Consider the following 13,417-nt stretch of genomic DNA (forward strand, 5'->3'; position numbering starts at 1 on the left):
AGAATATTCACTGAACTGCACAGCATTCTGGGGGATGCAGGCAGAGGAAAGACGTGGTTACCTAGTAACAACCTGTTGAGTGACTTGCGCAGCAGCAGTTTCATCATGGAGTGAAAACTGTGGATAAACCAGGAAAGGTAACACCACCAGTTTGACAATACTTCAGATATGCAATTCAAAAACCTAATCAATAACTATCAATATCGGTTGATATGAAACACTTATAAAGTGATACGTTTGTCAGTCAAGTTAATAAGTTGACTAGAGTTAGCATAAAGGAGCGTCAACAGTTAAGCTAGGCGAAGCTAAACAGGTTAAAAATTAGCCTGTCTCCTAGCCTCGGACGCTGTAACAAAGAAATCTACTGCACAGTTTTCAGACTCTAAACTTATCCATGTGTTTTGTTTCAGTAAATAAATAACTTTGTCATTCAAGTTTTGCTCCAAGGTTCATTGTGATCATAGCCTGAAGGGCATTTTGGTGAAATCACAACGTCACTGTGTGCTAAACACACAGCCGGAAGTTAAATGAAACGGTTTAGATCAACTATGTTGGTTTTCAAACAGTCTAGTTAAAGTCCAGATCTAAATCTAACAGCGAATCAGAGGCGGCAACAACTAACACTTGCTGAACTCAAGGAAATTTAAGTCTCTTCACTCCTAAAGCACCAAATCTTACCAAATCTTATTCTTGCTTCTAGTGCAACTTGAAATAAGACAAAACTAACTTATAAGAAACCTATCAGCAAGATGTAGGAGGTTGTTTTAAATAAATAATTCCTTAATATTGGTGAAAAAGTATTAGTTCCATTGGCAGATAAATTTACTTTAACATTACAATTTCCCCATAATATAAGTGAAATATTCTAATACTTTTTCATTAATATTAAGGAATTATTTAATTAAAACAAGCTCATATATCTTATTGATAGGATATTTTTAAGTTAGTTTAGTCTTAATTCAAGTTTTGCACTACAAACTAGACCAAAAGATGATAGCTAAGATTTTGTGTTTTATATATGGAGCTAAATTGAGGCCATAAAGTTTGTTCAAAAGAAAAAAAATTGAAACATTTGAACCTGAAAAAAAAAAGATTTAAAGCTAAAAAACAAACTTTATAACCCCGACTTAGCTCCGAACTTAAAGTCCCCTTACGGCGTCAGGTTGAACAAAAGCAGGAAGTGCACCTGATTAGCATATATGTGGCATTTAACGGCGTCCGTACGCTGACCGGGGGAGAGACGGCGTATCCCAGCTTCTGTCACTTTGATTTGTCACATGGGCATGACTGTAATTGCTGTGTTTCAGTCATCACGGGTTAATTATCAGCCCTGACCCACAGCATTACAAACGCCCGTGCCGACACAGTCCCCGCAGAAGGCTGCCGGGATTATTTCGAAACAACAAAAAGTTGGGGAGAAACACACACACACACACACGCACACACACACACACACCGTGACAGCGTAAAGCTGCCAAGTCTCTCCTCTCACTCTGCAGCAGAGCCCCCCAACTGATCACCACCATCTCGTCTCCCTCACGTCCTCTCTCCGCTCCCTCCGTCATTTAGTGACCCACTAATGTTCTGTTCATTTTCTCTTATGAATAGATAATAGGCAGAAATCAAATCTCTTCATTTGCATGTAATACAATTAAGACCTTTTCAAACAATGACAAATGGAGGGAGCAGCGAGGTGTCAGTCAGCCTCATCATCGGCGGGGAAAGCAGAGGCGGGATCGGCGGCGTTTTAAACGAAAAATTAATAAAAGCTTCAAATGGAATCTTCTCAGCACCATCTGGAATAACAATCACAGAGACACTCCGAGACTCCGACTGTCAAATAAGATTAAAGTTCCCATGAATTTGAATTCACCAACGGCCCCTTAAAGTGCCTGAGGAAACTCCCAAGAGCTTTTTTAGTATTATTTTTATTATTATTGGTAAGTGGTGCCTAAACTGGCTTTAAAGATGCAGTATGTAACTTTTATTTTATTTTTTAAAAATATATGTGTTTTTTTGTTTGTTTGTTTTTTTGTTGTTTTTTTAAAGCATTTCTTGAAACTGTCACTATGCTGTGACAGTACAGGACAGATAATCTGCGAAAAGATCGAGCTTCTTCTCTGAGCTACTATTACCCTGAGAAGAAACGGTCCAAAACAACCAATCAGAGCCAGGAGGCGGGTCTTAGCGCTGTCAATCATGCACTAGTGCATGCACTGCTAGATGTTCTAAAGGGCAAGAAAAAACTTACCGTCACATGAAACTTGTCATTGTTGACTATTCTAACTAACGTTAGCATTCATGACAAGCTCCTGCAAGAGAGTAGGTGATGAGCAGCTGAGACCCGCCTCCTGGCTCTGATTGGTTGTTTCTAGTTAGCACTGAGAAAGCAGCGCAGCTTGATTTTTCTCACATTTTATCCATCTCATGTTATTCTGTCACGGCATAGTGACATTTTAACAAATATGTACAAAAAAATCTATAGATATTTTCATAAAAGTTACACACTGCAGCTTTAAAGAGGCAGGTGTTGTTTTTTTTTTAACTACAGGCCCTGATTTGCAGGAGAGAGAGAGCTGTGTTCACCCTCGGATGGTTTATTGACTGATTTCGTTTATTTGTGTGGAATAAGTAGGAGGTAAACATTGGCTCACGTCCGCGTTTCCTGCGACACACTCGCTGCACAGCATTGTGGGAGAAATGATCCCGCCGACGGCGGGGGTCACTGATTGGCTGCCTCGTTGTCGTGTGACAAATTACCCAATGAAAAACAGGTTACCCGTTTCCACAAACTAATTAACCTGGCTGATAGTGAAGCTAATTATTACATTTTATGTAATATTATTTCACATCTGTCGCCATGACTGCAAAAATCTCTATCCCGTACCGAAACATCCGCTTTGTTAAGTTTTCTCCCTGCTGCTAAAGCAAATATGGTGCCTTACTCACACAAAACCTTTTCAGATTTGATCAAAACTTTATGATGGACGCCTCAAGACATCAACCTTGTTGACATTAAGCCATTTGTTTTCTAACATTTCTGATGTTATGCTGAGAGTCATTTGACCCATTTGTCTCCAGGCTTTAACCTTCTGGCTGCTGTTTTAATGGCTGCTTCAATATTTCCATATAATGTTCTTTCTTCATGATGCCGTCTGTTTTGTGAAGTGCAGCAAAACACCAGCACAAAGTTACACTTTTCGCCCCAGAAACTGTAATGTGAGTTTTTCTAGCTTCATTGACCATAACAATTGCACATGACAAATTTTGAAAATAAATAAATATTAGTCTTGTTTTTTAACTGGGTGATTTCTTTGGATGTAATGAAATTGATTTATTTTGAAAAACGCTTTTTTTTGTTTGTTTGTTTGTTTGTTTTGTTTTTGTTTTTTGTTTTTTTTGCATCACGGGAGTCACATGATCAACAACCGGATGTTACCACTGGAGCAAAAACACGAAGAAGACGACGACAGGAAGTAGTCGGAAGATGGAACACATGATTTTTTTTAAATTACTTATCATGTGAAAAAAGTTATTCATGTGTGATTTTAATGGCGTTTCTTACTTAATGGAAACACCGGAATCGCAAGATTGTGTTTTTTCCCGACATTAGCAGAATATTGTTTTTTGTAATAATGACTTCTTCCTCTCCGAGCGCCTTCCCACTTTCCAGACAATGTTTAGCGAATGTTTTGTGTGATATAAGGTCAGACAGTCATGGGGGGGAAATGTGTTTTCATACAATGTGTGTAAATATGTTGATTCAACTGTGTTTGCTTTTAGATTGTGGAAGAAAACCATGATGCAGATTACCTGTATTTATGGTACAAGGCAAATGGAATCAGTTGTAAACTGGCCAAGCTTATGGTATTTATAAAATACGCCGGGGTTACAAAGAACCAAACTCATCAAAAAAAATGTGATAGATTTTCTAAAAATAGAGGAAGATCTCAAATTTAGTTCAAAAGTCGGATTTACACCATGTGCTTATCAGCCAACAATGAAAAATGGCTGCACAACAAATATCAAGTCTTGCCAGAAATGTTCTTACTTTTACCCTATTTTCCCTACCCCATGTTTTCGTTGCTGTTTCATCCTCTTCTTCTTCTTCTTCTTTTCAGAGTGTGACTCTGGTAACTTGCTGCTCCATCGTTGTCGTGGTGACATCTCAGTCAGACTCTGATGCTTTTGGATTGCGACATTTCCCATCGTACCGTTGAATCGTCCAGATCGCACACTGTGACGTGTTCAAGTCCCGTAGGATTTTTTTTAAAATTGTACAGCGTGTGCCGTATCTTTTGCACGTACATGTTGTTACGGATGTAACCCTAATCCCGGAAATACAAAAAAAAAAAAAAAAAAAGCTTGAGATCAATGAATCTCGACAGTGACACCCTGGAATAATATTCTAATCTGTAGAATTTGTGTTTGTCTCTTTGTTTTATCATCACATTCTTTTTTTTTTTTACTTCATTTAATAACTTACATAGACATTAATGTGATTTATTGAAACATTTGTTGTTTATTTCATTCATTTTTCGCTCTCTGTGGTTATTTCCCCATAGTACTTCCTGACTGAGGCGCAACTCAGAAATTCTGAGAAATTAGATTAAATTTGTGATTTAAAAAAAATGTGTTTCATTGTGTGCACAAATAACTCAATCTTCAGACAAATTGCTAATTATTTATGTTCATTAATGATTAACATAAATTATCACCTACTAACGAGGCACCATGTAGAAATGGTACCCATTGGTTATTTTTGTTTCGTAACTATATATGATCAGTTTTTACATATATGTTGTCAGATTTGTGACAAGGAGACATGCAAGACAAACAACCATGCACACGCGCACACACACACACAATTGCGTGTGTGATCAATTTTTTTGGACTGTGGGAGTATCCAGAAAAGAACTCATACATGCATGGGGAGAACATGAAAACTCCATCGGATTTGAATGCAACACACACAAGCAGCAAAGCAATAGTGGCATTGTGTAGCCTTGTTTTATTTTATGTATATGTGTGTTTGTGTGTGTGCATGCATGCGTGTGTGTGCGTGTGTGTGTGTGTCACAGCAATTACTTTTTAAGTAAATATTTCTATTGTCTAAATCAAACTACAGCGAAACTGTCAGCGCATATAGAGGCAGTCGTGGTCAATTAATTAGCCTGCCTTCGTCTTGACAATTAAATTATTTTTTAATGATCAAAAACACAGAAGGAGAAAAAGGCATCATAAAAGAATAGCAAAATAAACACGCCCTCAGAGATTACACTGTCATAATAAACCTGTTCTTAGACTTTTCTAAGCTGTGTTTGAAAGTCAAATCAGAGATTTAATTGTTGATTTTGGATATAGAGCCTGTTGTGGATATTACCTCATATCAGAAAGGCTGTTATTTAATGGGTTCTATTAAATACAAAGCGACACCTTTTACCCCACTGTGTTTGTTTGTAGCATTAGTGCTAACAAAGAAACCCCTGATTTTGCCACGGTTTCTCATTTGGGATCATGTTGAAAAAGAGTTTTGTCCAGCAACAACAGATATCACTCATAATCATCATCAACCTGCCAGAGGTATAAGATTTAGTTTTTCTCACCCACGATGAGTCACACTGAACATAGAAATAAACTAACACTCAAATTCTGCATGATTGTAACATTTGTATGCCAAATACTCACAAAAATACCAAAAAGATCATCAGTGTGACAGTGTGATATGGACAATATGGCTCTCCGCCCTGGGTGGCATAACCCCTGCAGGTCACATAAATGTTTGATTAAAAAGAAATAAAATAAAATAAAAATAAAAAAATAAATACATAAATAAATAAGACTTTTGCTGCTTACTTTCTCAGCTAGTCAACAAACAAACGATTGTCCAAGCTTAAGCACTTAGAGAAAAAGCACAGCAACTCAATATAAAGCAGGAAATCATTTAATTCTAGTGATGTAACGAGACTCAAATTTAACTAAGGGACACAAATTCTCATCCGACCTGTGCCATGTCCAGCACAAAATGGCAGACTGACGGCTGGGTTATCTTATGAACGGCATCAATTCATAGAACCGACAAAGAATTTGGACTTGAGAAAGTTTCATTGTTACAATGAGAATTTAATTTTAATCTATATATATATATATATATATATATATATATATATATATATATATATATATATATATATATATATATATATATGTATGTGTGTGTGTGTGTGTGTATTTTTTTTTTTTTTTGAAGAGCAAAACCTGTCAGAAAGCTGAACCTTTAATTCTGAGTCAGACATCAGCAATCAGCTTGACTGTGTGGTTGTCAGGTAAAAATGTTTACATGCCAACCTTTAGGTTCATCAATTTTCAGCAATATTTTTTCACAAAGATTATGGGAAAAAAAACCTGGACTGGTTGAGTAAATACATTTTAAAAAGTGGTTTGAATTTGACATATTTATTTAAGTGTCTATTTGCCATTGAACATTAAAAAAAGACAGCATTCCTACGTACGCTCTGTAAATCTATGGGGAGGGATGAATGGATGTCAGGGGGTCCAGAAGGAGGATCTGACCCAGGGCCACATTCATGATAGAACCACCACTGAGCTGGTGACATAGAACTTTTCACCAGAAAACACAATGAAGATGAAGACATAAGATGCACGAGGATGATCTTTATAATTTTTGCCTACATTTGATTACAATTCCTAAGGAACCTCTGCTCTCCCCCCCTTTTATTTTACCATTTCAAGCCCATTTTTGAGCTTCAATACTTCAAGAAACGAGGGTCCATCCATGATGTGACATTACTGAAAATGGTTTTTATTGGCTCATTTTACACTGAATTGATATAAACATGTCCATGAAACAAAAATGGTTCCAACAATTAAGAAAGGCATATTTGATCATAAGCACAGACAGAGTTCTGGAAACATAAGGTTATCACAAACCGACCAAATGGGAACAAGAGTGCTTTCTGCTACACAAAAACATCCTATAGAACAGGTTATAGTTACGTCAGCTTCCATGTCTTACTTTCGAGCATCCCCCCACTTCTTTTTTGTTATATTTTCCTTACTTATCATTATTGTTATCACTATATTTTTTCTTTTGACAGCACATGCAGTCAAGTTATCGTCCAGGTTGTCCTGATTCCTGTTAGATTTAGATCATCTCTCTCTCTCCTGGTAGGCGATGAATTTCAGTTGTCAGTCTTTGAAACCTCCAAGCAAGTTTTTATGTATTTCATTATTATTATTATTAATTTTTTTTTTTTTTTTTTTGCTTTGGCACTTCCAGTGTGAAACCCTTTGGCCCCTTTGGCGGCAGGAGGAAAAGTGAAATCTGCAACCTTGTTGTGCTCTGAAGCGTCTCCAGAATGTGCGTCCTCAGAAACAGTCACGGAGCGAGCGTCACCGAGAGCCAAATAAATACCAAACGAATCAATAAGTTAATTTAAATAGACAAATAAATAGACAGAGAGGCCACATGCGAAATAATAACTCATAGCTTTGACCGGAACCAGCCCTGTGGTTGATAAGAGGCCAGCAGGCCTGATGGAGAGAGTCTCTTCTCCTCATATTTGTGGAGGGAGGGAAAAAAAAGAAGCCAGGTGCCTGCAGATTCACAAGTATCCTGATTTTGTTTTGTTTTCTTTGTTGTTTTGAATGCAAGAGAACTAAATGCAGAAAGAAAAATCTCTTCGGCACTAAGTGAAACTCATGGAGACTGTGTGCTCCAGCGCTTTGCGGCGCAGCGACGCGATGCTCGTCCCTCTCCAGACGTCACTGTCCGGGGAGCTACACAGCTGAGGCGAGCCGGTCACGTTGGTGGGGCCGGAGAGAGACGCCGGGACCATCCCGGGGAACGTGGGCTGGTAGAGGTGCGACTGCAGCCCGGAGCCGTTGGACGACATGTTGGACAGACCCATGGAGTTGGGCGGCGGCCCCGCGCCGAGGCTGCACTGGGACAGGGACTGCGCCATGGCCTGCTGGCGGCCCAGGGCGGGCGGCAGCTGCAGCTGAGACACGCCGGGCATCCCCGCCGTGGCCCAGCGGGTGTCGTTGGCGTGGAAGGAGCAGAGGCTGTCGCCCATGGCCGCCGCCGCGGCCGCCGCCGACGGGAACTGGGGCAGGCCGTGGTGCGTGGGCAGCAACGTCCCCGGCGCTCGGAACACGTTGGTGGTCTTCTTGCGCTTCTTCCACTTGGCGCGTCTGTTCTGGAACCAGACCTGCGGACAGACAGGCGTCGGTGAGTCAGGCGGGAGGTGGCGCATTGACAGCTAGGGTTGCCATGACATCATTGTGTCATCATCACCGTAATGCCAACAAGCAGCGATAAATCAGCCGAATGGGAAACAGTGCCCCTATATTGTACCCAGGAGTGGTCATTTCATATCTCGATCTTTTCATATGAAAAATAACCGATTATAACAATTGAGGTAAGAAAAATAACTCTAACCGACCTCAAGTAAGTAGTGTATATATATATATATATATATATATATATATATATATATATATATATATATATATATATATATATATATATATATATATATATATATATATATATATATATATATATATTTATCAATATATATCAATCCCTAATGAACTAATTGCATGATTTTTAATTACTTAACCGCAATTAATCGCATATTAATCGAAAACCATATATCAACAAAATAAACATCTTTTGTCTGATTAATTAATTAATCGCGAGTAGTCGCACCTTAATTGAAGATATATATTGACAAAATAAGCAACACTCTTAATATAAACAATACTCTTAATTCAAGTGTGTCAAGTATGAATAAATAAACGTGAGCTCAACAGCAACAACAATATTTCTGTTGTCAATAAATGTAATATTTCAGCAGGAGTAGAAACATACAAGATTGAATAATATCAACAGTTATAAATATATAAGCAAAACAACAGAAAACTAAACGGCAACAACTAGAGGGGTGTTCTTTTTTTTCTATACAATATTTAATAGAAAACATAAAATTTGTACCCTAATTGTTACTTTGGTTGCAGCCGACTTTCCATGGCGCGCGCGCTCGCCCCTAACAAAGACAATATTCCAACAGAGATCAATAGTTTGCTCTGTATTCCCGGAGTCCTTGGGCTCCTGTAAGCGGCAGACGCGCCTGTGATTAATGTGGAGATTTGCTTGAGAAAGCGGGCCGCGGTAATAAGAACGGGACCATCTCGCTCCCGGCGAAGCCAGCCGTGAAATCCGGCCTGAAATGCATTACACTTTCGGCGTGGCAAAAAGAAAACGCAATCTCTCATTGGGTCTGAAAAGACAGAGTGCTCTGCTGTCTGCGCGGCGCCGCGGCATTAAGACGTGCAGCGCGTTGACAGGCCCATCGCTAAAGGCGCGGTGCGCCTTCCTCCGCTCCCTCACTCACTCTGAGCCGCATCATTTCACTAATTCTGATTTTATGCAAATACTCCAGACACCGAACGGGCCCATCCAATCATAATAATGATTATTAGAGTATTATTTCACATGGGAGCAGCTAAAGTGCAATTGCACTATGCGTCTTTTTTTCTTTCTTTCTCAGTCAGGATTTTTGCAGAGTCGATGTTCGAATAAACCACGAAGACAAAATGCTGAGGGGGAGAGAAGGGAGGAGGGGGGAGAAGCAATAGACGGAGTGTGTAAGCAAATTATAGAAGAACTTTGAGCATGACATAAATTCAGAACAGTTGAAAGCTAATATGTGCTTGATCAGCGGCCATTAAATGAGTGTAATAAAGCTGCTATCAGCGTCCGGGTCCCAGTAGATCCATTACACGGGATGGGCAGGAAATGTAGGCCAATCTTAATTAGGCTGAATGAATGGCAGAGACGCCTCGTCACTGCAGCTTGGTCTAAAAAGAAATAAATAAATACATAAATAAAACGGGGGTTTATATTTTCTTCGGAAGCGCCAGTTTTGATATTGGAAACGACTGTCAAAAACAAATTGTTTGCGTCATTTCTCCGCACACGTTTACAAGGCGCAAAAATGTCTGTGAATTAAGTAAATTAATAAGTGTGTCATTATTTCATCATTACTGTTGTTGCAATTGTTATTATGATATTATTATTGCTGTTAATACTACATTGGAAATGATTATTATTATACGGACTAAATCTGTGCAGCTACAATAATCACTGTGTGTGTGTGTATGTGTGTGTGTATGTAATACACACACACATACACACACTATGGGGTGACACTCTATTCTCTATTAGAATAGAGTGTCACCCCATCAGGCGCTGCAGGCATTATCCGCAAAGTGTGAACATGTTCTGTTTATTTTGTCGTGACGAAAATGTAATAATAATAACAATAATAATAATAATAATAATAATAATAATAATAATAATAATAATAAATAAATAAAAATAAAAATACTAATAATAAAAAATAAAAAGCCCTAACTTTAGTTGAGTTGAAACCAATAATCTTATTTTCTGTATTTATTTAATTTTGTTCGTTTATTTGTGTGAATTATAATAGTGAATTTTTAAAATCTGCAGCGGCGGTTTTGTTTATTGATGCGTCTGTTTCCTTTGGGGTTTTTGTTGTTGTTTCTGCCGTAAACATGAAGTCCTTTTACGTATTTCCTGTTGTAAAGGAACACGGTGACATGTGGGACTAGAACCTCTCGGTGGGTGACTTTAACTGAAGTAAGATGATGATTGCATGAGCGGTAAAACGAATAAAAAGTATTTTCGTTTCGTTTTTTGCTGGGTTTCCCCCCAGCCCCCCTTAATTGCTTTAAAATTCCCTCTAGATGACTTTTCTACTGTTACTTTCAGCAAAAGAAAAAAGAAAAAGAAAATTTAAAAAAATTAAAATCCGGAATGAAATTATTCTCTAAAGCTGAAGACTTTTGAATACACTTTGGTTGAACTAAAGCTAGTTTTTTTTTTGACGATATTTATTCTATTTTTGATTTCCACCAATAAACACTGCCTAAACAAATATGTATTATCAAAAATATCAAGTACAACGCTTATTTTTGACTCTCTCCGTAAAAATCGTTTGTTTGTTTAAAGCGTCATTTTTTCCAGAAATGTACATGAGAGGGGAGAAAATAAATAAATAAAATAATAATAATTTTAAAAAAATGTTCCCATCGGGGCCCACCTGAACTCTCGACTCCGTCAGGCCGATCCGCAGAGCCAGCTCCTCCCGCATGAAGATGTCCGGGTAGTGCGTCTTGGCGAAGCTGCGCTCCAGCTCGTTGAGCTGCGCCGGGGTGAAGCGGGTCCGGTGCCGCTTCTGCTTCTGGCTCTGCTGCCCTCCGGACTGGTTCGGGTTGTTTCCGCTGCTGTTGTTCTGCTGCTGTTGCTGCTGCTGCTTCTCCTGCTCCTTGCTGTTCACCTGCACCGGGTTGGAGCCGCCACCGCCGCCGCCGCCGCCGCTGATGTCGTCACCGGGGAGCATCGTGGCTCCTTCCACGCCGTCCGGACCGAGCTCCCCGGAGTGTCCCGGGTCAGGTCCGCCGCCCCCGAGCCTGCACTTCAGAGCTTCTCTGTGGCCCAGGAGCTCCGCCGCGGCATCCTTCATCCCTGCACACCAACAATCAAGAGCAGGTGAGATTTTTATTTATTTTTTTAAATTTTTAATTTATTTTTGCACCGATGAAAGCCCTGTGATAGAGGAAGAAAAAACAACAATCGTTAGAGGAAAAACTGAACATGCACAGAAATATGAAACATTACAAGAGAAAATGTTTGAATTATAAAAAAAACTGATGCAATATATTTTATTTTTACAGAAAAATCTGAATCAAACGCATGCATTAAACCATCCAACACAAATAGAAGAATTAAGTACAACTATTTACCATGCACACTGCAATCTGCTCCTTAAATACTCCTTCACTCAATTCGATCACACCGAGATCTTAGAAATTTGCTAAATCAAATTACAGCGTAATGTAATAATAATAATTACTTTTCCAATGAATTAGGCGAATTTAGCTCTATTCGGGCACATTAAGACGTCATAAGGAGCAAATTGAACAAATTTTCTGAGCTTGGTTTAAGATTAGAAGTTCCTCCAGCTTACAGTAGAGTTGGAGACCGGAGTTTGGTGACGATAACTCACCGAGGCGAGCATCCAGGAGGTCGGCGTGAGAAAGCATTGCGCACCGCTCCAGGGCGAAATGCTATTCCCACACACGAAAAATAAATAATTAAATAAATAAAAAAATAAAATAAAAATAAAAAAAAATCTCTATGACTTTAACCTATTTAAGAAAAATATATAGCCTAAATGAAAGCAAATTCGGTTTGTGGTTAAAAGGGAGGTTCGTTGCATTATAATGTAGTTTAGAGGAACGGGGAGGCGCTTAGCGGCGGAATGAACCCATGAGCTCCTCCAAACGAGAACCAATCAGAGCCGAAGCCCAAAGCATGTCAGCTTTAGCGCCAGACCCCGACTGCCCCCCCAAAACCCACTCCACTCCAACACCTCCTTCCTCTATCCTCCTCCTCCTCCATCCTCTCGCTTCTCACAAGTTCATTCCTCCTCATTCCTATAATTGGCTTTGATTTCTCCTCCAAATTACAGCCAATAAAATAACCTGATTTAATATCTGAAGTCGAGGTTCGACCTGTTTGAGGAATGTTGGGCCACAGCAACATTTGTTTAATTGCGCGTGATGTCGCTTTTTTTATTATTTATTTATTGTGGGCCACTGGAACAAGGTTTGGACTTATTGACTTGAAAGAGAGAGCCACGTGTTCGCCTCATGTAGTAAACAAAAACATGAGTTTAACCCGGCGAATGATATTTGTAGTTCCGTGAGGTCCAGCTCAAGGAAAAAAAGAGCAAATAAAATAATATAACCAGCTGAATGCACTGTAAAACAAAAATAATAATAATAACTTTGGGATGGTAAATATACACAATTAATCGAATTTCAACCACAACCAAATATGTATTTAATGAAAAAATAATTGTTTAATTTTAACAACGCCAGTTCATTTATTTTTTTAAACAAATCCCACCAAAACAATTTGATTAGAATTGAACTGCTGTCAGGTCAGAGAGCACTGATAAAACAAAACTTCACAATTTAACTCATAAACTTGATGTAAAAGTTCACACCAGGTTAGATTTGAATCAAAATGCTAAAGCTGGATGTAAGTAGGAGCGAAAGAAATTGACACAGAAATAAATTAGTCTAATTTTAACCATAAATTAGGCAAAAAAATAAAAATTAAATTAAGTGCTAGTGTTAATGCTAACATTAGCATTAGCGCTGTTGCTAAAAAAAACAAGTTATAGGTGGATGCAGACTACGGTCTTCTCCCAAGACAGACTTTTTCATCCACAGGTTTCATTACAGGCTGCATACTGGTGCAGTTGGTAGGACTGTTGCATTACAGCAGGAGGGTTGT

General features: G+C 38.9%; 1 protein-coding gene across 1 annotated transcript; it reads right to left on the reverse strand.

The window, feature by feature from the left end:
- Positions 1-6,655: 6,655 nt before the first annotated feature.
- Positions 6,656-12,868, reverse strand: otpa (orthopedia homeobox a). Its single transcript, XM_014984365.2, has 3 exons — positions 12,081-12,868; positions 11,154-11,578; positions 6,656-8,231 (listed from the first exon to the last, which is right to left on the reverse strand). Exons 1-3 carry the CDS (start codon positions 12,154-12,156, stop codon positions 7,710-7,712), a joined length of 1,023 nt encoding a protein of 340 aa, XP_014839851.1. The 5' UTR covers positions 12,157-12,868; the 3' UTR covers positions 6,656-7,709.
- Between the last annotated feature and the right edge of the window lie 549 nt (positions 12,869-13,417).

Source organism: Poecilia mexicana, unplaced genomic scaffold, assembly GCF_051168715.1.
Source record: "Poecilia mexicana isolate PSO_F unplaced genomic scaffold, ASM5116871v1 scaffold_12, whole genome shotgun sequence".
Classification (NCBI taxonomy): domain Eukaryota; kingdom Metazoa; phylum Chordata; class Actinopteri; order Cyprinodontiformes; family Poeciliidae; genus Poecilia; species Poecilia mexicana.

Bases quoted from the DNA above. Each gene is read 5' to 3' on its own strand.
- otpa (XM_014984365.2), bottom strand. From the start codon at position 12,156: ATGCTTTCTCACGCCGACCTCCTGGATGCTCGCCTCGGTGAGTTATCG. The intron at 11,579-12,080 runs GTAAGCTGGAGG...GTTGGTGTGCAG, and splicing joins CTCCGGTCTCCAACTCTACT to GGATGAAGGATGCCGCGGCG. The intron at 8,232-11,153 runs GTGGGCCCCGAT...GTCTGTCCGCAG, and splicing joins TGACGGAGTCGAGAGTTCAG to GTCTGGTTCCAGAACAGACG.